Source organism: Anomaloglossus baeobatrachus, chromosome 2, assembly GCF_048569485.1.
Source record: "Anomaloglossus baeobatrachus isolate aAnoBae1 chromosome 2, aAnoBae1.hap1, whole genome shotgun sequence".
Classification (NCBI taxonomy): domain Eukaryota; kingdom Metazoa; phylum Chordata; class Amphibia; order Anura; family Aromobatidae; genus Anomaloglossus; species Anomaloglossus baeobatrachus.
The window spans coordinates 230,093,159-230,119,621 of record NC_134354.1 but is presented as its reverse complement, the minus strand read 5'-3'; the positions used below and the strand labels follow the sequence as shown (position 1 = coordinate 230,119,621).

Sequence of the window (26,463 nt, the reverse complement as noted above, 5' to 3'; positions counted from 1 at the left end):
TGGGACCAGGCATCGCTTGGGGTGCATCGCCCTGGCTGGGAGCAGTAGTACTCCTGCGTCCATCTTCCTCCTCTCACCAGGTCAGAGCGTGCCGGGAATCCTGGGACAGCCACTCCTCTCCGTGGGCGGTTACTTTTCTTCTGCGCGGGCTGCAGCTTCTAAAATCGCGCGCTTTTAACAGCAACAAAATGGAGGTGGTTCAAATTATTTGATCGGACCGCTGAGGCGCACTGTCACCTGTCTAAACAGGTCTAGTCCCTGTTCGTGACGACAGATGTGGAGCCCACCTGCAGTGGTCGCTCCAGGGACTTCACTCCACCTTCGGGGACGCCATGGGGTCTCCACTTTTTGGTATTTCTGGCAACAGGTATGTCAGGTTTATTTACATGGGAGTCGCGACGCCACTCACAGTTTGCGGTCAGGGTTATGGGTGACCGCCACTGCAGGTTAAACAAGCGTCTGGGGCTGATGGGGTCTACAGTCGGATGGTGTGGCCTCCCGTGAGTGAGGCTGACCCCAGGGGCTCGGGTGTGTAGAACAACAGGTTCCAGCTCAGTCACAGTCCAAAATGTCTTTTCAACTTGCTTTTACTCACGTTTGGATGTTCTGTGAGGAACCCGGGCGATGCTGAGATTAAACCAGGTGAAACCAGATATCCTTCAGGCTGGTCTAAGGGTAACCGTTAACTCGCCTTCCTAGCACTTCTTGTTTCGGATAACCCCTGACTTCGAGTACCGTGGGATTCATCCAGGGAAGTCGCTACTGTCTTTTCTTCCCTTTTTGGCCCGTCTGCCAGCAGCGTGGACCAGGTGAGATGGCTTCTGGCTCTGTCTCCTTATGAATCCCCCTGTTGCTGCTGAGGCTCGGACTCTGGATCGTTGGTGAGGTACTTCCAGTCCCCTCACCGACAGGTTTAGCAGATCAATAAATGGACTTCTACTCTAGGGACCTGTTCCCCGTGTGTGCCTAGTCACCAGCGGTCCCTGTACTCGACTGCCTCTCTTCAGGTGTCTTTCTGACTGACTCTCTCTCTGGTCACCGTTCTCCCCCACTAACGGCTACTTCACATGCAGCGTCTCACTAGAGTGTTTGTGTGAGTTCCTCTTGCAACTGCCGCACTCCATCCTCCAGACTGACTTGCTTCTACTACTTTCCTAACAGCCTCTCCATCTTAGCTTCCATCCCCTCCCCTACACCCCTTGACAAGAATTGTAGGCCAGACCCTTCCAGGGATGGCCAAGAGTCCCATCTAATGGTGTGGGAGACCTGGTTGCTATGTGTCTGTGCGTACACACCCTATTCCAGCCTTTGGATTACCTGGAAGTACTGCCCCAGCATGGGTGCAGTACTCAGTAGTGCCTGACCAGGTCAAGGGGGCCACAGCAACAGACTTTGATTTTGTAAGTTGTAAGTGTTGGACTTGTTTAGATTGGATTTGTATTTTTAGTATGTCCAACAGATGATGGGTCAGATTAAGATGTATAATTTGTAGGCTAAATCAGCATCTTGAATATTTTTGGCAATGTTGCAGAGCTAGAGTTGAGCAAAATGATTTGCAGGATGCACACCAGTACTCCATAGCAGCCGAACTAGGGCAGTGTGAACTTCCTAGCTAGTGCTTGAATGCCAGTAACCTAGGTGCCTCTTGTCCTTACTAGACATGATACCGTACCTTCCACTGTGAAGTCATGATGGCATGGATGTCAAGAGGTACACAGCATTGCAGCATTAGAGGGTTGGCTGAGGGATTGGTGCAGCTGCTAAGGAGTACCACTGAGGAGACCAAACCAGTGTCCAGTGGATCTTTTTGCTCAACTGTAGGCAGGGCGCATTATCTTTCGGTAAGAGGCCAATGGCAATAGGGAATACAACTGTCATGAGCTTGGATTACAGCATTGTTCAGGTTGGGGGTACACAGAATAATAATGTCCACATAAATGCCAGAATATTGCCCAGACCACAATGCTACCTGTGACAGATTGTCTTCTTACCATAGCGCCATCTCTTACCCATATAAGTAAATGACACATGATTGATAGGCAGACCACTTTCTACAACTGCTCATTGGTTTAGTTCTGTTGTTCATATTCTCATTGTAGGCAGTTTTGACAGTATCTATAAGTGCCCTGTATAGAATCTCCGGTGTATTTCTGTGAGATGCAGCTTCATATTAATTGCAATTATTTTATACACTGAACCAGCCAACTAAGCTTTCCTTGTCCAATGTGATGAATAAGCTTTCTCTCCTCTCAGTATGATTCTCACACCTAAGTAATTAACCACAAGAGTCATGTAAACTTTTACTTACAAACACTGGAAGAGGTTAGGGAAATCATACTGTTCTAACTTGACACTATGGGCCTAATTCATTAAGTGTGTATGCCAGAAGTCTGGTGTGAACCACTCTAATAAGTCGCAACTCGGAAGTTGTGGCAAAAATCTTTCAACTCTTATCGTTTTCAGCTTTGCCGAAATGACCATGGCTAAGTCTGCCCATCTAATTCATGAAAATTTACACCCATTTATGTCGTTTCCCGGGGCAGCCGGGCTGCTCGGATCCGGCCGGTCCGTGGCTCGAGGAAAAATAAAAAGAAGAATAAAGTAAAAGTCCAACTATGCCACTCGCGGTTTGCGGCCAGGGATGGTAGGGCCGCCGCTGCGGGTTCCCACTGGGGATGATGGTTGGGGGCAGCATGGATGGTGGAGCCCTCCACGAGAAGGGCTTTTCCTCAGAGGTAGGTGAAGGGTTATCGTGAAGGCGCAGCGTAATGAAGCAGTCCAGACAGAGAGTGCAGTATGATTGTCTTTACTTACTGGATTCACGCCCTGGGAACGTACTGGATCCCAGGTGCGCCCGTGTCCTAATGTCTGTGACGGCCAACCTGGTGCCACTGTCCACCTGTGCACTCTGGTGTATGTGGGTCTTTCCTGGCGTGGAGCACTTGGAGGTCCTCCAGGTGTCTGGGTCCTGCCGCAGACAGCTTGGACTGTTTAAAGGGAACCTGTCAGCAGAAATTTTGCACTAAACATAAAAGATTCCCCCTCTGCAGCTCCTGGGCTGCATTCTGGCAATGTTCCTGTTGTTCTTGTGCCCCCTTTCTGAGCAAAATAAAGACTTTATAAAGTGGTACCTTTTTGTATTCAGATACTGTAAATGGGACACGGGGGCGGGCTGCCTGGTGTCCGTTATTCTGCCTCCTGCCGCTTTAGGCTGTCCCCCATCGCTCATTTCCATAGCTGTGGACGCCGCCCAGTGCTCCACAGGTCCCCGTGTATGCCCAGTGCCTATCTCTCATGGATGAGCACTGTGCCCAGTGTCACCGCTGGTGACGTGTGCGCAGGCTTTAGATTATGGGTGGCGCTTTGATTTTCATTACCAAGTAACCGCCCATAATCGCGTGACCATGCTTTCCCCCTCTGCCTCCTTCGTTCTGCGGAAGCGCGGGCCTGCTGACCCCACGTTACCTCTTTCCCATCTTGCCCTGAGGCAGGAAATAGATGGGAGGAGCGCGGAGCAGGAGACCACCGATCAGGATTAGACGCAGGAGGCAGAGGGGGAAAGCGCGGTCACGCGTTTATGGGCGGTTACTTGGTAATGAAAATCAAAGTGCCGCCCATAATCTAAAGCCTGCGCACACGTCACCAGCGGGGCCCCCTGACGAAGGCTTCATAGCCGAAACGGCCGTCGGGAAGGACACGGACACCTCTCTCTGACCACCATTATCTCCCAGGTAAAGTGTGCCACTGGTTTATTATATTTATATATAGTCCTGGAGTATTGGTTCCCTGATTTTCCAATGTGTTACAGCCATTATCTTAGTTATGGTATTGCCCTGCCTTGATCGGGGACCCAGATGGATAGGATGTGAGGGAAATTGTTCCCTCTCAATCCATAGTGACTGAGCTTTGCCTGGTTGATAATTGTGTCTATATATCTACCATATACCTATCACCTGTTATTTGTTAAATATTTAAATATATGATTGATGATACATGATTATATTATATTATGGATAGACTAATATGTCAGTTTTCAAGAATCCTTGACAACTGTCTGTACGCTTTGGTCAGTGATTGATAGTCCGTGCCCTCACTTGTTCCGTGCCGCCCCGCACCTACCCCTGTATCAATAAAGATTATCACCTTTGCACTTTGGATTTTGGTCGTGTGTTTTTTCCTTGTTCTATAATTATTACGACTTATCCTCAGTCCCCATCCAGTTCCTTATACACAATATGGTTTTAATTGTTAGTATATGCATCTGGTAAATCATGGTGTGGCTGTGGCTTTATTTGAATTTCAGTAAAGCATTGTAAACTCTGTTTACCTGCAGATTAACCCTATATTTGCAGGTTAATAGCGTTTTCTGAGATGACAGATTCCCTTTAAAGATATTGTTTTTTGCTACGACTTCTGAAAACTGCAGCCGCAACATAGGAACGCAGCCTCAAAATGTTACCCAGATGCTAGAATAACAATACTGATAGGTTTTTTTTATACAGAGGGTATTTTGCATCGGCATTGGTCATTACAGTGAATACAGCTTTTTGACAGCGGCAGCGCATCATCTGTGAATAAAGAAACAAAACGTTCTAAAGGGATACTGGAATGCGAATTGTCATTACTCATGAAATATTCTAGACACAGTGGGTGTTTTTCCTGTGATACATTTTATACATTGAATTAGTGCTCAGTATGAGAATCTTCAAAGCTCTTTACCTTCTCAGTTCACAGCGTTAGCTGCAGGCTTCATTAGGAATCCTCCAAAGTCTTTGTCACTTTCTCACATACTTAGAATGTTTGTGGCTTATGGTTCGTTAACACCAGGGGCAAAACCTTTTCTGGTCCGATGGCCATAATGTCATATTGAACAGCTTCCCAGCAACGCAGTAAAGCTAAAAAGGGCATTACATTTTGAGACGTTCCCTGCATATCAAAAGTATATGCCATAAATGTCTAACAGATGTACAGTGCCTTGATAAAGTATTCATACCCTGTGAACTTTTTTACATTTTTCTTTTCACGCTACAGCCACAAACTTAAATGTATTTTATTGGGATTTTATGTAATATGCCAACAAAAAGTAGCAAGTAAAGAAATTATATATTATATTGTAAATATTTTATAAATATAAATCTGGAAATTGTGACCTGCTTTAGTATTCAGCCCTCTGAGTTAATACCATTTTTTCTTGCAATGTTGCAGATCTAGTGCATGTACATTTGAAACCAGAAGTTTACATAAACTATCTAAAAAGACGCATCTGCATGATTTTCTCACTATAGGCTACTTTACACACTGCGATATCGGTCCCGATATCGCTAGTGTGGGTAGCCGCCCCCATCTGTTGCGCGACACGGGCATATCGCTGCCCGTGCCGCACAACATCGCCCACAGCCATCACACATACTTACCTGTCCGGCGACGTCGCTGTGACCGGCGAACCGCCTCCTTTCTAAGGGGGCGGCCCGTGCGGCGTCACAGCGACGTCACTGAAACGTCACTGAACCGCCGCCCAATAGCAGCGGAGGGGCGGAGATGAGCGGGACATAACATCCCGCCCACCTCCTTCCTTCCGCATAGCGGCCGGGAGGCAGGTAAGGGGAGTTTCCTCGTTCCGGCGGCGTCACACGCAGCGATGTGTGCTGCCGCAGGAACGAGGAACAACCTCGTTACTGCTGCAGTAACGAGATTTGAGAATGGACCCCCGTGTCGCCGATTAGCGATTTTGCACGTTTTTGCAACGATGCAAAATCGCTTATCGGTGTCACACGCAACGGCATCGCTAATGCGGCCGGATGTGCGTCACGAATTCCGTGACCCCAACGACTCCGCATTAGCGATGTCGTAGCATGTAAAGCCCGCTTAACTCACATGAAATCAGAATAAACCTTTCCTGTTTTAGGTCAATTAGGAACCAAAATTATTTACCCGTATATATGCCAAATGAAAGAATAATGAGAAAACGAGAGAGAGAGAGAATATTTTAAGGCATTTTACTACTTGACTTGGGTCAAACATTTTGGATCTCCTTCCAAGCTTCTAATAATAGTTGGTAGGAATTTGGGCCCATTCCTCCTGACAGAACTGGTGTAACTGAGCCACTTTTATAGGTCGCCTTGCTTGCACCTGTCTTTTTAGCTTTGCCCATAAATTTTCTATTGGACCGAGATCAGAGCTTTTTGATGGCCACTCCAAAACATTGACTTTGTTATCCTTAAGCCATTTTGTAACCAGTTTGGCAGTATGCTTTGGGTCATTATCCATTTGGAAGACCCATTTCAGCCCAAGCTTTAAGTTCGTGGCTGATGTCTTGAGATGCTGCTTCAGGATTGCTACATAGTCTTCTTTCCTCATGATGCCATCTATTTTGTGAAGTGCATAAGTCCCTCCTGCAGCAAAACAACCCGATAACATGATGCTGCCACCCCCATGTTTCACAGTTGGGATGGTGTTCTTAGGCTTCAAAACTTCTCCCTATTTCCTCCAAACGTATTGATGATGATTATGGCCAAACAGATCAATTTTCGTTTCGTCAGACCACAGGACATGTCTCCAAAAATTAAGGTCTTTGTTTCTGTGTGCATTTGCAAACATTAATCTGGTTTTTAAAGTAGTAATGGCTTCTTCCTGAGAGAGTGGCCTTTTAGCCCATGTTAATACAGTACCCTGTATTCACTGTGGATAATGACACAATCTTACCAGCTTCCGCCAGCATCTTCACGAGGTCTTTTGCTTTTGTAGTTGGGTTGATATGCACATGTCGACCAAAGGACTTTCCTCTCTGGTACACAGAACCCATCTCCTTCCTGAGCAGTATGATGGCTGGACTTTCTCATCTTATTTGTACTTGCATATAATTGTTTGTACAGATGAACGAGGCACCTTCAGGTATCTGGAAATTTCACCCAAGGATAAACCAGACTTGTGCAAGTCCACAATTCTCTTCCTGAGATCTTGGATCATTTATTTTGACTTTCCCATGATGCTAAATAAATATTAAAATACATACTTTATTACATACATAGTTTATTGGCAACATCTGAGTTAATTAGAGATAATACCTATCAGAAGCTTCCAAAGAGATGACACCATCACATGGGCTGTCCCATATTATTTAAAAGCATAGTTCTCTTAGTGTATGTAAACTTTTGACTTTGCAGAAAGTAATAAAAATACCTTAAAACATTCTCTCTCTCATTATTCTGCCATTTGGGAAAATATAAATAATTTTGGTTCCTAATTGACCTAAAACGGAAAGTTTTTTTTTCTTATTTCATGTCAGATAGTGAGAAAAACATGCATATGTGCCTTTTTAGATAGTGTATGTAAACTTCTGGATTCAGCTGTAAATAGCATATCATAAACGGACTTTAGAAATAATTTTTTAAAGATCTGTTTATGTGTGCAATGTAATAAAGGGACTGTTAACAAGGGAAATTAGATATTACACACAGCCGCTGGTGATTCTGGAGACGTGAGGAACCTGACAGGTTTCCTTTAAGTCATATCTGTGCTTATATACACGTGATGCACTAAAAAGCAGCGCCAAGAGATGGCACCACAGTACATTGTAAATTTGAAGTTTATATAACAGCTTTAACTGAACAAACATGCAGAAAGTACATACATTTTTGTGTTTCATTACAAGAGAGATTCAAAGAATGTGGATTAATATATTTATGGCCTACTTTGGCTGGCTGCACTAATTCCTAGACTTTACATATATGAAGACACATGCAGACATATTTTACTGTTTAAGCAAAATCTAGAATACAACAAAAAGATCACTGACATATTCAGTGATATACTCAGATAGTAAAGATTGATGTGCAGATAGCCTCAGTGTCCTGATGTGTCCTCAGCTGTGCAAACAGTATCTATCACTAGGTGTTTGCCACCTAATCTGAGAGCAGTATAATATAGGGGCAGAGATTCTGATTCCAGCGATTTGTCACTTAATGGACTGTTTAGTGTAGTTTTGATAAAATCAATGTTTAATCAGCAGTAGATTATCATTAGAGGACTACTTGGCCCGCTGTTAGGTAGTCCAGCATATTCATGAGCTCTGTATCACGGCTAGATCTGCAGCAGAGAAAATATTTATTGCATCAAAATGACAGCAAACACATCGCTAGAATCAGGGTCTCTGTCTCTCAATCTCAGATGGGGGGAGCAAAAACCTGGAGACAGATTCCATTTAATGCCAATCACCAATCACTTATAATGCCACCACACAGCCACCGTGCCCTTTCTGTTATCCTCAGTGATTTCAGTGCTATAGAAGTGCATGGGTGAATTGGTTTCGGTGCTCATGGAAGTGTGAGGTAAGGGAGTGTTCAGATTTGTCGAAACTTTAATTACATACATGGATAATGGAACCAGTGTAGTGCATAGAGGTGCTTACTATGTACATATAGAATCAGATCCATTTCTTGAGCAAAAGTACAGTAAAAGTCTAAAGGCCTGTGCATATGATGTCTTTTGCAGACAGATCCCGGTCGTAATCCACCTGAAAAATCATGGCAAATCCATTGTACGTGCACAGCAATGTAACAACGACATTGCTGTGCACATATTCTTTGCTTCTTCTTTTATCCACTTCATCAATTGGAAACCTTGCAGTGCTTAACAAAAGCAGCATGAACATTCTGCGGGCTCATCACTATAATGGAAAGTACATTTTTCGGACTATAAGACGCACCGGACTATAAGACGCACCCTGGTTTTAGAGGAGGAAAATAGGAAAATAAAATTTTAAGCTAAAAAATGTGGTCATGACACACTGTTATGGGGCGAGGATCTGCTGCTGACACTGTTATGGTGGTAATGTCCCCAAATTCTCTACTAAGGTACCCCAGCCTGGTAATGAACCTCCTGCCTTGTATATACAGTATATGTCCCACATCCTGGTATAGCCCCCATCCTGCTATATACCGTCATCCTGGCATATGGCCGCATCCTGCTATATACTGGCATATGGCCGCATCCTGCTATATACCCCATCCTGGCATATGGCCCCATCCTGCTATATATCCCATCCTGGCATATGGCCCCATCCTGCTATATAAACCATCCTGGCATATGGCCCTATCCTGCTATATACCTCCATCCTGCTATATACCCCCATCCTGCTATATACCCCCATCCTGCTCATATACCCCCATTCTGCTCATATACCCCCATCCTGCTCATATACCCCCATCCTGCTCATATACCCCCATCCTGCTCATTTACCCCCATCCTGCTATATACCCCCATCCTGCTCATATACCCCCATCCTGCTCGTAATATACCCCCATCCTGGTATACGGCCCACATCCTGTGGCACATAAAAAAAAAAAAACGTTTATACTTATCTTACCTCACTCCCTGCAACATTGCTCCTCCTCCGTCTGTGTCAGCAGCAGCGCTGGAGTGTGGAGCCGGCCATGATCCCTGCAGCATTGCGATGTCCTCCTGTCTGAGCCGGCGGCGGCTGCATGTGAACACGTGCGCACAGCGATGACGTCATCGCTGTGAGCACCGCTAGTCTCCACACAGCCGCCGCCAACACAGACAGGAGGACATCGCGGTGCTGCAGGGATCGTGGCCGGTGAATTATACTGATGCACTGCACCCCGCGCTGATGATGATGCACAGGGGGCAGTGAATACAGCCGCACATGATCACTCCTGGCTGTAGTTGCCGGGGGTGATCGTGTGGGCAGGCTGTTTAATATGCGCGCATTCCCCGCCCATCACCCCGCCCACCTGTCAGCGCCGGCATCAGTGCTGAGAGATGATGGGCGGGATGATGGGCGTGCATATTAAATGAGCGGGTCCACGTGGTCACAGCAGGCTGCTACAGTCTGCTCGTGCCGCCGATGACCCGCTCCACCGCAGCACCCTCATTCCCCACAGCCCTACATTCAGACTATAAGACGCACCCCCCACTTTCCCCCAACATTTGGGGGAAAAAAAGTGTGTGTTATAGTCCGAAAAATACGGTAACAACTGGTAATTGTTGACATGTTGCATCACTCCATGTTACACTGATGAGCAAAGGGTAACAATGTTTTGAACTTTTGACTTTCAGGCTCCATATCTCACCATTCACTATAGCTTAAAACTTGAGACTACCTTCACTTTATAGACAATCATCTTGGCTATCTCATATATAAATGTGACTTGCAACTTTCAGCATATGATTAGTTATGCAGATTCTTATCATGTCACTGCATTGTTACTGTAAATTTCTATTATTATGTTTAGTATTTTGCAAATCCACCTATGGCTTTCAACAGTGCCTGAATCCTTCTGGGCATGATCTCGATCAGATTTGAGGTCTGGAGACTGTAGATTATGGGGGACAATCCAGCACCTCTACTTCATTGTCATTGAACTATTTCTTCGTCAATCTCGACGTGTGCTTCTGGTAATTGTCCTGCTGGAACACTATGTTGTCCTTTTCAAAGTCCTAGTACTCGAAGGTACTAAGTAACCTGTTTTGTAGGATACTCACATATAGCTAAGCATTGAACCCACCATCGATCCTGGTCAAGTATCTATTGCTTTTGACTGTGAAATTACCCCATATAATCAGGCTTCCTCCACTGAACTTAACAGTTCCTTCAATTTCTCAATCCGTTAGCCTCTTTTCCCTTGTTTCTTACAGACCCATTTGCACCCATCAAAGCCTAGTCTATTGACTTTCATCTCATCGCTCCAAATCACCCGTTTCCAATATTTTACCATTTCCACTTTCCATACTTTTTTCAAACTCGAGCCGACACCACTTTTGACGATATTGAAGTCAAGGCTTCATCACTTTCTTTCAGGCCACCATTCAAAACTTGTGTAACATGCGTCTCACAGTGCTTACATGGACGTCTGTGATCTCACTATTACAAAGCATATAAGCCACCTCCACTGCCGTGTTTGTTGCTCCAGAACTGATAAACCTTGTGATGAGCCAACTTGTGGACTCCGATATTTTGCCTGGACGTCCACCTCTTGGCTTTTGAATGGCTGGATGGACTTCATTTTGTATTCTTCTAACTGTTATGGCCCTCACATGATGCAGTTTGGCAATTTTCTTGGCCAAGAGTTGAGCTAGATGATGCTATTTCTCTTTTCCTGGGAAATCTTCTTCATGGCTGCTCCTCAAGTCGAACCAATTACTTTTCACTTGGAAATCAACCTAATAACACACTGAGCTATTAGGCAATGGGAGAGCAAGTTGTAATTTGTAGTATGCAGGAAGAAACAAATTTTCCACAACCAGGAACAAGGCAGTAACAATGCAGTGACATGAGAAGAATCTGCATAACTAATCATATGCTAAATAGTTAAATTCAGTATGAGATAGACAAGATGATTATCTATAAAACCATGTTAGTCTCAAAGCTGTAGTGGATGGTGAGATATAAAGCCTGAAAGTCAAAAGTTGAAAACATTTTTACTCTTTTGCTCGTCAGTGTAGCATGTCTGCCTGAGTACATCAGTTACAGTATGCTTTGTATGTCATTACATAAAGGTTCTTGATTCTGGTAACCCCTGTAATCATTTGATATACAGTATGTAGAGGAACCCAGCAACAAGTGTTCAATCTACATCAATAAAGCAGGGGTGGGGAACCTCCGACCCGCAGCCCGTATGTGGCCCCAATGACTGTTTATACAGCCCCTGGGCACATTCCCGGGGACTGCAGTACTCGGGCTGCAGCTGTGGTCTTGTCGGCTGCCGGACCTTTAAATCACAATGTGTGGTGCGCATACAGTTAGGTCCTCAGCCTGCTGGCCTGTGCCAGCGTGCTGAGGACGTACTTTGTAGGCAGGGTAAACGTGAGTGCGCTGGGCTCCCTTCCCACAGAACAAGAGGAGCATCAGGTTTACGGGCCTCCCGTTTGTACATCCCTCCCACTGCTGTGAGCCTCCTGCCTCCCACGGTGCTGTGAGCCTACGATGCTGTGAACCTCCTGCCTCCCGCTGCTATGAGCCTCCTGCCTCCCATTGTGCTGTTAGCCTCCTGCCTCCCACGGTACTGTGCACCTCTTGCCTCCCGTGGTGCTATGAGCCTCCTGCCTCCCATGGTACTGTGCTCCTCCTGCCACTCTGGTGCTGTGAGCCTCCTGCCTCCTGTGTGGCTGTGAGCCTCCTGCCTCCCATGGTGTTGTGAGCTTTCTGCTTCCCGTGTTGCTGTGAACCTCCTGCTTCCCACGGTGCTGTTTGACTCATGCCTCCCGCGGTGCTGAGAGCCTCCTGCCTCCTGCGGTGCTGTTTAAAGCCTGCTTTACACGTTGCAATTTCGCATACGATATCGTATGCGATTTGCAACGCCCCCATCGTATGTGTGGCACGTTCAATTTTGTTGAACGTGCCACACAAACGATTAACCCCCATCACACATACTTACCTTCCATACGACCTCGATGTGGGCGGCGAACGTCCACTTCCTGGAGTGGGAGGGACGTTCGGCGTCACATCGACGTCACGTGGCAGCCGGCCAATAGAAGCGGAGGGGCAGAGCTGAGCGGGACGTAAACATCCCGCCCACCTCCTTCCTTCCGCATTACCGCCGGGAGCTGCAGGACGTAGGTAAGATCTGTTCATCGTTCCCGGGGTGTCACACACTGCGATGTGTGCTACCCCGGGTACGATGAACAATCTGACGTACAATTCATGAGGAATGTACGACGTGCGTGCGATGAACGTTTTACCATTCAATCGCAATCGCACGTAGCAGTTACACACTGCAATGTAACTTACAATGCCGGATGTGCGTCACTTACGACGTGACCCCGCCGACACATTGTAAGATACATTGCAGCGTGTAAAGCGGGCTTTACTCCTTCCCACCATGGTGCTGTGAGCCTCCTGCCTCCCGTGGTGCTGTGAGCCTCCTGCCTCCTGCGATGCTGTGTGACAACTGCCTCCCGCTGCTGTGAGCCTCCTGCCTCCTGCGGTGCTGTGAGCCTTCTACCTCCCACTGTGCTGTGAACATCCTGCCTCCTGCTGCTGTGAGCCCAACACCCAGTGCTGTGTACCCCCAAGTACTGTGAATGACAACCAGTGCTATGTGCCCTCCTTCCAGTGCTGTGTGCCACCCCCACTCAGTGCTGTGTGCCACGCCTCCAGTGTTGTATGCCACACCCAGTGCTGTCTGTGTCCCCTTGCTGATGTCTGTGCCCCCTCAGTCCTGTCTGTGTCCCCCAGTTCTGTTCGTGCCACTCTAGTGCTGCCAGTGCTGCCCGTGCCCATCAGTACTGTCTGTTCCCCCCAGTGATGTCTGAGCCCCAACCCCTTTTGTGATGTGTATATGTTCCCAGTCCTGTGAGGTCTGATTTTGACAAGACAAAAGTTTTTTCGCCCACAAAAAGTAATGTGAAATTCAAACAAATAATTAACTTCTAATACAAAAATATGTTGCATAACATTGGTAAATTAAGTTGTGGTGCTATTAGAGCCATATTTAATATTTTGTGTGACTTCCATGAGCTTGAAGGCCTGCATCCATGCGGTTCAACACTGATTCATACAATTTATTGATGAAGTCATCAGGAATAGCAAAGAATGCAGTCTTACATGTCTCCCAGAGTTCTAGATTCTTTGATTTTGTCTTCCAAGCTTCCTCTGTCATCCTACCCCAAACATGCTCAATGATGTTCATGTCTGGTGACTGGGCTGGCCAATCCTTAAGCACCTTGATCTTTTTTGCCAGGAGGAACTTTGTTATAGAGATGGATGTATGAGTGGGGCACCATCCTGCTGCAGAATTTGACCCCTTTTATGATTGGGAATGTAAGAGGTAGCTAATACTTCTTGATATTTTAGGCTATTGATATTGTCTTCCACCTTGCAAATGTTTTGCACACCTCATACTGAATGTAACCCCAGACCATGATCTTTCCACCACCAAGCTTAACTGTTTTCTGGATCCATACGGGCTCCAGTAGGTCTCCTGCAGTATTTGCGGTGGCTTTGGTGTAATTCAACTGAAGATTCATCAGAAAAATCCACCTTCTGACACTTTTCCAGCATCCATATGTTTAGCAGGCTGTGGGACTTGGCAAATGCCACACACTTTTTTAATTGGCTTTTGTTTAGTGCTGGCTTCTGGGCACTGATTCGACCATGAAGGCCATTTCAACACAGAATCCTACAAACTGTTCTAGTTGACACAGGGACTTGAGGTGACCAGGCCTGTTGGAGCTCTGCTGCAGTGGAAGAGGGGCTGGCTTTGGATTTTCTAACCAACAAATGTTCCTCCTGAGCAGTTGTCTTGCAGGGTCTGCCGGACCTGGGCTTGTCAAAAACATCTCCAGTCTTTTCAAATCTTTTTTTAATTCTTTATACTTGCCGCTGAGACACATTAAAGGTGCCAGTCACCTTTGCAGTGGATCTGGTTCTCAGCCTCTTGATAATCAAGGCTTTGGTCACAGGGTGGATTTTTGGCATGTTGTCAGAGGTCAAGTTGCAGTTCAACTGAAGGTCTGGGGTGCTGGGTTTCTTTTTATACACACCCACTAATTAACCGATCATTTAGTGAGCATAGGTGAGGATGTAAACTAGGAATGGGTGCATTATATAACAAGGCGACAAAACTTTTGTTTTGCCAAAATCTGATCTTTCTGTGTTCATTAAATGATCAATATTTCAGCTTTGCAGCAACTTTATTTTCATAACCTAAACCTAATTTGGGAGGGTTTCAACTTTTAAAAGAATAATTTATGAAACCAATGGATGAATTTAAAGTCAGGTTATAAGCTTTTATTTACATAACAAGGATAAGCGACAGAACTTCTGTCAGGGACTGTATGTTCCCAGCTTCTCCTGTGATGTATATATGCCCCAGCCCCTCCTGTGATGTATATATGTCCCAGGCCCCTCCTTTGTATATATGCCCCCAGACCCACCTCTGATGTATATATGTCCCAGCCCCTCCTGAGATGTATATATGTCCCCAACCCCTCCTGTGATATATATAGGTCCCCAGTCCCTCCTGTGATGTATATATGCCCCCAGTCCCTCCTGTGATGTATGTACTCAGCTCTTCCTGTGATGTATATATGCCCCCAGCCCCTCCTGTAATGTACATATGCCCCCAGCTCTTCCTGTGATGTACATATGCCCCCAACTCCCTCTGTGATGTATATATAACCCCAGTCCCTCCTGTGATGCATATATGCCCCCAGCCTCTCCTCTGATGTATGTGCCTCCAGTATCTCCTATGTGATGTATATGATTTACCAATCTGTTGACTGCGCTCCAGACCGAGACACACCTGGAAAAGCAGTTGTGGGAAGCAACAAGATCAATATCGCCAAACATCACAGCCACATCAAAGAGAAGCAGCTCCATCCACCACAGTAGGTGTGTAGGGGTAATTTTCAAGCTGATAATTTTTTGCAGCCCCTGAAGGTTGGTAGAAATTTCCAAATGCCAATGGGGAGAAATAAGGTTCCCCACCCCTGCAATAAGGCATTACATAGGACCTATAGAAATCTGTAGTTCTTATAATTAAGAAACAACTCAGGTTCTCATGAGTGAGATCCTCTTTATATAGTAGCCCTCTGTTCTGATTAACATCAGAAGACTCCACTATTGAAGAGATTTTCTATCTTTAAGATTATTTGTCTCAACTGACTTTTTGTCTGGGTAAAACTCCAGCACTGCTGCTGCATCCGATCTCTACTGACTTGGCTACAATATTTAATGTAGTTACTACAGCACATTACTGCTGCAGCCAATCAGTGGGCTCAGAGGGCTTCCACCGATTACACTAGCGTGACCGCTGAGTACAGTGATTGGCTGCAGCAGTCATGCGCCTTATCCATTATATTAACTCTTGTGCCATGTCAAAAAAGACCAGGTACAGCAGTAGAGAGGCAGCACTCTAGTGGCATAGGGTAACTAATGCTGATTTTCTTATTTTTACACATACTCTGAACTAAAAAACTTAAAGCGGGAAAATGCTTCTAACGCAAAAAGTCTGACTGGTATTTCAAGTGATTGTTTCAAAGTACACAATCCCTTTACCATTTTTTTTATTGTTTGTTCAGAATATACAGTATTTCATGTGGATTCTTGAGAGCATTTAGTGGAGATTGCTATATTCCTTGCCACTATAAATGTCTAACATTATATGCTTAGAAACAACTCATATTGCATTAGCTAATGTTCTGGCACATCTGGTGATGCTGGACTAAAGGGTGCTTTACACGCAGCGACAACGCTAGCGATGTCGCTCGTGAAAGCACCCGCCCCCGTCGTTTGTGCATCAGGGGCAAATCCCTGCCCATGGCGCACAATATCGCTAGGACGCGTAACACGTACTTACCTTCCTAGCGACGTCGCTGTGGGCGGCGAACAACCTCTTTTTTAAGGGGGAGGTTTGTGCGCCGTCACAGTGACGTCACACAGCGGCCCACCAATAGAAGCGGAGGGGCGGAGACCAGCCGCATTAATGACATGCCCACCTCATTGCCAGAGGATGCAGGTACGTTGTTGTTCGTCATTCGTGGGGTGTCACACGTAGCGATGTGTGCTGCCTCAGGAACGACGAACAACCTGCATCCAGCACCAGCAATGAATTCCGTGACCCCAGCGATATCTCGTTAGCGATGTCGCTGCGTGTAACGGGGCCTTTGCACTTAGGACAATTTGTGGCAAAACTTGGACCTGCAGGAATTGTCTCCCAAAGACAGCAAGAAGAAAATCATAATCTCCTAATGCAATTGGGGAATCCTTCTCATTAAAGAGGTGGTCCACTACTCAGCATTAGTGGCCACATCACTGTAAAACTCATAGAGAAGGATTTTCTGAAATACCTTGTGTAGGAAATTCTGACTCTGAGCAGCGCTATTGCGGTCTGCTCATTCCCATCACGTGACCCCTGGGCTCCGTGACCTTTGAGATCCAGTGATGTAACATTAGCTTCCAGTTGACCTGACATTGCTAAGACGGTCCTCATTATCCCTGAGTGACTGAGCTGTGGGTGGAGTTTCACCGCTCGTCACAGCCCAGCATCTCTACTTCACCACAGAGCGCCGCAAGCAGGAGTGATACTGGGCTGTGACAAGCGGTTAAACTCCGCCCACAGCCCGTCATGGGGATGCCAGTTCAATTGGAAGTTGACATGACATTACTGGATCTCAGATGTCATGGGGTAACGTGATGGGGATGAGCGGACCGCAATAGCGCCGCTCAGAGGCAGAATTTACTACACAAGGTATTTGAGAAAAGGCTTCCCTATGAGCTTAACAGCGATGTGTGGCCACCATCCTGTGTAGTGGACCACTTCTTTAAGCAAGTAAATGTTGTCCTTTAAAGAGAAGTTGTCCCCAGGTCAAAACTTGCCAGTTTTGTTGGTTGATTTTATTCCTGCTGCTCCCCTGTGTGTGCTGCTTGTTAAAAATAAAAAAAATCCATCATACAGTTCAAGAGATAAAGGCCTTTTTAATTAGACCTAATCTTTATGGTCTTCACTAAAGATTTGTGGCTGAAAGGGTAATGATGTAGAGCAGCCTAAAGACACACCCTCAGAGAATCCTATGAGACACGCCCCCAGAGAATCGTGTGAGACACGCCCCCAGAGAATCGTGTGAGACACGCCCCCAGAGAATCGTGTGAGACACGCCCCCAGAGAATCGTGTGAGACACGCCCCCAGAGAATCGTGTGAGACACGCCCCCAAAGGATCGTGTCAGACACGCCCCCAGAAAATTGTGTGAGACACGCCCCCAGAGAATCGTGTGAGACATGCCCCCAAAGGATCGTGTCAGACACGCCCCCAGAGAATCGTGTGAGACACGCCCCCAGAGAATCGTGTGAGACACGCCCCCAGAGAATCCTGTGAGACACGCCCCCAGAGAATCCTGTGAGACACGCCCCCAGAGAATCCTGTGAGACATACCCCCAGAGAATCCTGTGAGACACGCCCCCAGAGAATCCTGTGAGACACGCCCCCAGAGAATCCTGTGAGACACGCCCCCAGAGAATCCTGTGAGACATGCCCCCAGAGAATCCTGTGAGACACGCCCCTTGTTAAGACCATAAAAGGCCCATGTCTCTGGAACCGTATGGCAGATTTAAAAAAAAAAAAAATTAAAAAAAAGGTGACATACTCATGGGAGCAGCAGGGGGAGCAGGTCCTCTTTAAGATAGCTGGCACCAGGGCTACAGTAGTAGCACTCCACAAATAGAATTCCCTTTTTTAATACTAAAGCATTTTGATGTTATTTAAGCATGTTTGCTTGTTGTTTATTTTATGGTGTTCCTTAAAGTACTTGAGTTTTGTCATATATTAAGATTTAGATGTTATGGGGCATATAAAAATATGGTTTAATATGTTCTAATGGGAAAAAGAAGTGATCAGCAGAATTATTCTCCGTTATGCAGCCTACATCTGCAGTGCATCTGCAGAAATCTTCATAATTTAGAATCTGCAGACTGTGCTACTCATAAACTGAAGATTGATTATCTCTTGCTACAGCCAAAATTCATAACAACAAATGCTGAAATGCTGCCTTGTTCACTTGCGCATTGCCCCTACTATAAAATGAAATTAAAAAGCCAAGTGATAAAGGACTGGTGCATCATTTTCTGATATCCCCTTCTTATTTTGCATTTAGGGAATCAGCTGCTGAATAGACAGATGAATACCTGCTGTTGTACTGATCCAACATGGAGATACCCCCTACCAAGGACTTCCAATGGCAGTCGTTAGCATCGCTCTCCAGTCCACGGGTATACAGTTCATTGGTAGAAGCAGGAGGACAAATCTTCGCTATTGGAGGATGTGACGATGCAGGAAACCCAATGAATACGTTCGAGGTGTTTTCTCCTGAGGTCAACCGTTGGACTAACTTGACTCCCATGCCTTCTGCTAGAGCTGGAGTTGCGGTGGTTGCTTTGGGCAAGAGAATCATGGTGGTTGGAGGAGTTGGGGAAAACCAGACGCCTCTTAAAGTGGTAGAAGTTTATAACATTGATGAGGGCAAGTGGAAGAAAAAGAGCTCTTTACGCGAGCCTGCCATGGGCATATCAATCACTGCGCGAGGTAACATTAGAATCCCTTTGCCCTCCCTTCTCTTTTATTTTACATTGTCTTTTTAAGGTGCACATCCACATAAGATGATAATTGATAAAAGTGAATCATTTCAAATACAACAAACATTAATATGGTGGAATTGAAAAAGTAACCAATATTTTTATTTGTATTTCATATATCAGTAGTATATATGAAATTAAGCTACTTTGTAATATATTTTAGAATTTTACTTCTTTATTCTCCTTCACTGATTTTTCACTCTCAATTCATGGTTAAAATATTTATTCAGGGAAGGTAGATATTCCTATTACTGAGATAGGAGATGACAGTTGGTGCTTTTAAAATTTTATGACGGAAGGAGCAACAGACAGACTCGGATATTTGGCCGAAAGTTCTCCTGAAATGTTACAGTTCTTTATAGAATTTTATAAGCAGCAACTGTCATCTCCTATCTCAGTAATGAGAAAATCTGTATTCACTGAAGACAGATTTTATCTGTGACTTTATGAATTTTTAGAATGGTCAGTTCCAAAGGAAAAATAAGTTGATTTTCTTTGGTAAGATATATTATAAAACCTCTTATTTTCACATGTACTATTGATTTATGGAAAACATAAATAAATCGACAGTTACTCTTTAAAGGGAATCTGTCAGCAGGATGTTGCTATGTATTCTGAAGACAGCATGCTGTAAGAGTTAACGTAGAGATTTTAGCCATGTCTCTTATCACAAAGTGTGTTTTTGTCTACCTGCAATGTTCATTTAAAGAGTTCCTTCACTGGTTAGTATTCATAGATACATCAATATTATGTTGAGAAACAATGTTTCTTTCAAATACCTTGTGTTGACAATAGTGCCTGTGAGTGGCACTATTGTGCTCCACTCATCCCCTTCACATGACACCCTAGGCCTTGTGACCTCTGATGCCCGGTGTTGTCATGTCAAGCAGGAGCGACGCTGGGCTATGACAAGCGGTGAAATGCCGCCCGCAGCCCAGAGACTCAGGAAGACTGGGGCCAGCTGCAGTGATGTCAGGTCAACAGGAAGTTGATGTGACATCACCGGACATCAGAGGTCATGGAGCAGGGGGGTCACGTGATGGGGATGAGCGGAGCACAGTAGCGCCACTCACAAGCACTATTGGCAACACAGGGTATTTGAGAGAAACCTTGCTTCTTAACATAATATTGATATGCCTATGAATACTAACTAGTTAACCAACTCTCTAAGCTTCATTAGTGTTATCATATATAGTAGGACTGAGGAGCACATGAGCTCAAGTCAGATTCCGTACCCATCTGTGATTAGCAGTTTCTGTCTATAGAAATGTACATATAGAGCCTTGTCTGGGCAGGGCAGATTGTTAATGTTTGCTACATGCTAAAACTAAAATGTTTGATTGTGTCAGAACGGCTGCAGCCAGCAATCTAAGTGATACATCATAAGCGGGCTTTACACGCTTCGACATCGCTATCAATTGCTAGCGATGTCTAGCGCGATAGCACCCGCCCCTGTCGTATGGCTGATATGTTGTGATTGCTGCCATAGCGAACATTATCGCTACGGCAGCGTCACACGCACATACCTGCTCTGCGACGTCGCTGTGACCGTCGAACCACCTCCTTTCTAAGGGGGCGGTTTGTTCAGCGTCACAGCGACGTCCCAGCAGCGTCAATGAACCGCCGCCCAATAAAAAAGGAGGGGAGGAGATGAACGGCCGGAGCATCCCGCCCACCTCTTTCCTTCCTCCTTTTCCGGTGGACGGAGGTAAGGTGATGGCTGTCGCTCCTGCGGTGTCACACATAGCGATGTGTGCTGCCGCAGAAGCGACGAACCACATCGCTACTGAGCAGAAAACGATATTTTGTTTTAGGATGACCTCTCTATGACCACCGATTTTTCCCTCTTTTGCGATGCTTACGGTCGCTCAGAGGAGTCACACGCTGCGATCTCGCTAATGAGGCTGGATGTGCGTCACAACCACCGTGACCCCGACGATATCTCTTTAGCGATATCGCAGCGTGTAAAGCCCCCTTTAGGATTCAGGATCTCTTTGCATGCATCATGCTGCTCTCAGATGAGGTAGCACAAACCAGCTGACAGATTGCCCTCTAACAATGGGCTATCATAGCTGACACTACTCACCAAAATTATCTGCATCAAAAGTGGCTATGCTTGAATGGTTTGTCTGATAGTCTATTATCTTTCCCTGAAAGAATGTTCTCAGAAATCTCATTCGTCCCTCATCCTGTATCATTGAAATCTATGACTAGTTTGAACTACTGTAATGGCCAATATGGACTAAAATGTACATGGCTACATAAGGGAAACGTTCATATACCGGCAATCGTTCTTTCAACAGTTTTTTAGCTATCAATGTACATCTGCCTAATGTGTACTGTCACCTTAAGGCTTAATGCCTTCTAAGAAAGTTGCCCGAATATCATCCCAGAAAAAAAAATTGCATATCCTTCCTAATAGATTGCTAAAGTATTATTTTACAAAAAAAAAAGTTGCAGGATCTTCAAGAACTATGAACTCCACAGTTTCCATAGCAATTTGAGATTTCCCAGCGCAAACAGTTCTAACGAGACTAGATTTTATTTTCAAGGAAACAGTAGCTCATTTTTAAGAAGTGTCAAAATGATCACAAAGAATGAAAATAGCTCTGCACACGCCATGCACAATACTTATTAATTCTCTGAATATTCCAACCAGATATCATGTACTTCCTAATTGGTTTACACGGGTAATAGAGAAAACCCATCAGGACTTCAAGAACCTGAACAAAGCTCGCTGACTCGAATATATTCTTCATAGGATGACAAATGTCCACGTTTCCGGAACTTTCTATATCTCATGGGATCTTCTCTGATTTTCATCTCAGATTGCAGGGTATATGCTGCAGGAGGAATGGGATCAGATTTGCGACCGCAGTGTTTTCTTCAGCAGTTTGACATGTTAAAAGATATTTGGGTCCATTTTGCACCAATGCCAACACCCCGCTATGGTGCTACGTCCTTTCTCAGAGGCACCAAGATTTATGTATTGGGTAAGTTTATCAACACGTGTATGTAGCTTAAATATTAAATTTCACTCAGCATATTAGTTTTATCTTTTTTTACTATGGCAGTGAGAGATACAGAGGAGTACAGTATGAGCACTAGTAAGGCACCTTACTCTTCTCTGCACTTGGGTATGCTTGCTGACTTTGCAATGTAGCGAGGTTTGCATGTCATGGAAGTTTATTCATATAACACCTCTCTATAGACAGACTATGTCAACATTGCAAAAAAATAGTTCCCCATTGATTATAATTTTAAGTGTTTCCAATAGACAATGCTGCCGGCAGTGTCCTACATAAAAGACATTGCTCGCAGGGTACCCCTTCAAAATCAGTGTAATAGAATTTAAAGGGTTTTTCCCACAAACTACATATAACTGAATAGGATAACTGAAGTGAGCACTAATATATATATATGAGTGCAAGCCAAAAATACATACTATATATAAGAATAAGGCTGCACATCAAACTTAGATAATGGTATAATGCCTCAAGCATATGGAAAAATATTGGAATATACAATGAAAAATGCTACTTGCTAATTTGAACATGTGAATAATGAATTGCATACCTGCTTTGAATATTAGGAAAAAGGAGATATTTAGCAATCGCATTGATCAATGTAACTGAGCCCCAAAACCTCGTCAAGGTATATCTCTATATTGGGGTCCCTAGCTCTGTGACCCTAACTGTGTGTCATCTCATTGCAATTAAAAACTGCTATGGGTGGAGAGGGGTAACTAAGGACTTTCTTATATAGGAGATGGAAAAAACATGGCCGAAAGGGGCGGAGCTGTGTTCACATTCAGAAAAAAAACTACATATAACTGAATAGGATAACTGAAGTGAGCACTAATATATATATATGAGTGCAAGCCACAAACTAAGTTTATTTTAATCAATAGATCTTGGAATGATAATATTTTCCAAAAATGGATGTGTTTAAAAAAAAAAAATCCCTGTACTGAGATAATCTTATATAGGTGTCCCTGCTATGTGCTGTGTAATGGCTGTGTCTGACCATACAGGAACAATGGTCTGATCATACCACATCTTCTAGGCCGGGAAGGAAGTGAAAAAAGTATAAAGACAAATAATTCTGTAAGGTAAAACATTTTTTTAAAAACAGGCAAGGAAATAATTTACCTCACAAAAAGAATCAGCTATGATCCCATGCTGTAATGTCTTTATATACTTGTTTGCTTCTTCCGAGGCCCAGGAGATGTGGCATGATTAGACCATGTCCCTGTACAGTCAGACACAGCCATTACACAGTACATAGCAGGGACACATATATAAGATTATCTCAGCACAGGAACATTTTTTAATCACATCCAATTGTATAAATTATTATTATTCCAAGATCTATTGATTAAAATAAACTTTTAAATTAACTTTGTTCATGGGAAAACCCTTTTAATGGTTCTTATTGCCTGCAAAAACCAATATGGGGTGCTCACTACATACATATTTGAATCCATGTCACTAAATCAATCAAAGTACGGTAATATGCTGCTAGGCCCTACAATTAACTGATTCTTGTCACAGGATAAGGCACAGCCACTGAACTGTGCATTTCAAAACCGTAGACATCCAAGATTAAACAAGGCACTCTTCAGGGTATACTTTTTGTATAGAATTTTGTTGTGAACATGTGACGTTTCGGCCACGTAGTGGCCTTCATCAGACAACTGTGAGAAATAACAGACAAAGAAACAATCAGGATATACAAAAATATATATATAAAATATACAAAAAAACAAATCAATAAGGAGAACAGAAAAGAGGGAAAAAAAGGAAAATAAAGTTAGGGAGAGAAGGGGAATCAGAGACCAGCAAAGAAAGTAAAGGTAGAAACCAGAATGTCTAGGATGTGTGACAAAAGGGTTCATAAATATTATACCTTAAGCCTTAACCTTGTTGAGAACGAACATAAATAGAACAAAATATATATATATATATATATATATATATATATATATATATATTTATGAAAAAAATATCTACAATTAACTGATGACATTAGTGTTATGGGGGAAACATGACTACTTTGCCAGTAGATTTCGTCCATTTCAGCAGACTCTCAGAGAATTTATAAGAGTAGCCTTTTAAGCCTTTAGTTTATTAGAACTATCAGTGTCTGGATAGGATTTAGAGGCTCCTGACCTTGAAATCCAGCCTGGGAAGCTTGGCAGCAGTCTTGCCATGCTTATCCCATCTGGACTAGGAAGATGTAGGTGGAGAACCACAGCTAGGAGTGTTTACTGTGTAAAGAAACATAAAAAAATGTTATCCAAGCCAAAATGCTTAAACATTGATGATGCTATGTTACATCTATCTTTTAACTGTAGTCAAAGCTTTTCTTTGCAATTCTTCAATGAGGTGTTGAGGAATTCTAACAATTCAAATAAAGCAAGAATACGCTTACTATTAAAAGTGTTTGAAGAATAATCCACATTGTGATTTGTTTTGGAGATCATCTAAAAATTTTAATTACTCTGGAAAACGGAGTCTTTATATAAATGCTGCTTCCATGGTTGTCCTATTAGTCCAGACCTGATCTAATATGATGTGCCTATTCTGGGCAGCTTCTGGCTGGTATTTTTAGGCTAGGTGTCAATATCCATGGCTCCTCCCAACCTGCTAATACCAGCTCCCACCTATCTGCTTTAACGTTTCTGGATATAAAAAATAAGAGGGACTCTATGCCTTTTTTACCTTCTATTTTGATATCCAGACATGGTAAAGCTCACAGGTGGGGGCTGCAGCCTATAGCTGTTGTTTTGTCCATGCTGGTTATCAAAATATAGCGGGAACCGACATTTCTTTAAATTATTTCTTTCCTTCTTTTTACACTACCTTACAGCAAATTGACTGAAACCAATCACATATGGGGACACAGGGTAGGGGCATGTATACCAGTCTGAAACCAATCACAAACACTGGCATAGAGGGTGTGCTGGGGAAGCAGTGAATATTGATAAACCTTAATTAGCGACGAAGAGAGTCTGACTCCAGTGTGATCCTCCAGAAAACACAGTATGTATAAGTGTCCTGCTCTCACTACCATTTAGCTTCCATTTGCAGCCCCCTAGCCCTTATTTTGGCCATTTTACAGCCCAGAACTTCTCATCACCATTGACTTGTATGGGATTTGATGTTTGGGGTCAAGATTGGCTGTCGTACCCAAATTTTATTTAGTCTGTGCTGGTTCAGAGAATCTGAATATTCGCTCATCAATAGTCAGGATCAAAGCCGCAACAAGTGGTGGTGCTGATGATATCGCTTGATCAGAAGGGAAGATTACTGCTGTAGATATATCATAAAGTGTGGAACTTGGAATGTAGGAACCATGAACCAAGGCAAACTCAACATTGTTAAAGCCGAAATGGACAAAATAGGAGTCAACTTACTCGGAATTAGCAAACTAATGGACTCAATCAGGACTTCTGGAACACTATTTCGTCTGTTTCATACCAATAGTACTCGTGTACGAAGTAACTCATCTTGTAAGTGTCGCGGGCGGGGAGGAGGGTGTCAGCACTGCGCTCACCCCTCTGCTCGGGTCCGGCTGCTGCTGCTCAGTGGTGGCTCGAGCGGTGGGCCGGATCCCGGGGGTCTCGAGCGGCGCTCCTCGCCCGTGAGTGAAAGGGGATTGGGTTTTGGGATAAAGTATATTGTCCGTGACGCCACCCACGGTTGTGGTGATTTGTTGACACCACCGCTGCTCTGTATGGGGATCCCGGGAGTGATGATGCGGAGCAGCCAGTTGTTGTGTTGCCCCTCCGTGGGTAGGGGTTGGTGATCCCGGGGCCCAGTGATGAGGTTTGGTGGGCGCAGGGACGCGGGGGCAGCGCTGTGCCCTGCGGCACTGTGGTACTCACTCAGCCTGAGACGATGACACAGTTCTCGGTAAAACACACGGCTGGAAAGACGGTTCCCACGGACGGCTGCACTTGCTTTCCCCAGTAGGTGACGGTGATGTCCCTTTTCCTGCACCTGATGTTCCTGTGTTGGTAGCGATGGGTTCCCACCGGTAACCCGCTCCCCGGCTTGGATATGGGCCGGAGGAGCCCTACTTTGCCCGCAGGCGCTGGCCCCGAGGAACTGGTGCCCTGGCGGTGGCGGTGTTCCTCCTTAATGGTTGGACTGTTGCCTTCAATCGGGACTTGGTTGTTTGGAGACAGTCGTCCCCTTCACTGACGGATTTGGCAAATTTACGGCGACTCCTAGCCTTGCCGGGGTCCGAGAGGCCCCTGCCCTGGTGCTGACTGTCCTTCGTATACTGCTCCAGACCGCCGGGCCACTACCCGTCCGCGGTCCTTCCAGCAACCTCCGAGCAGTCACCCCTCCAGACAATCACCGCCGT

The 26,463-nt window shown here is 44.8% G+C and overlaps 1 protein-coding gene across 1 annotated transcript in view; it reads left to right on the top strand.

The window, feature by feature from the left end:
* KLHDC8A (kelch domain containing 8A) overlaps window positions 1–26,463 on the top strand; it is a 96,685-nt gene that overhangs the window by 51,995 nt on the left and 18,227 nt on the right. The window contains exons 2-3 of the mRNA XM_075333667.1: window positions 18,612–19,039; window positions 21,918–22,082. Coding sequence (XP_075189782.1) covers window positions 18,664–19,039; window positions 21,918–22,082 — 541 coding nt within the window. The 5' untranslated portion in view covers window positions 18,612–18,663. The remainder of the gene's footprint in view (window positions 1–18,611; window positions 19,040–21,917; window positions 22,083–26,463) is intronic.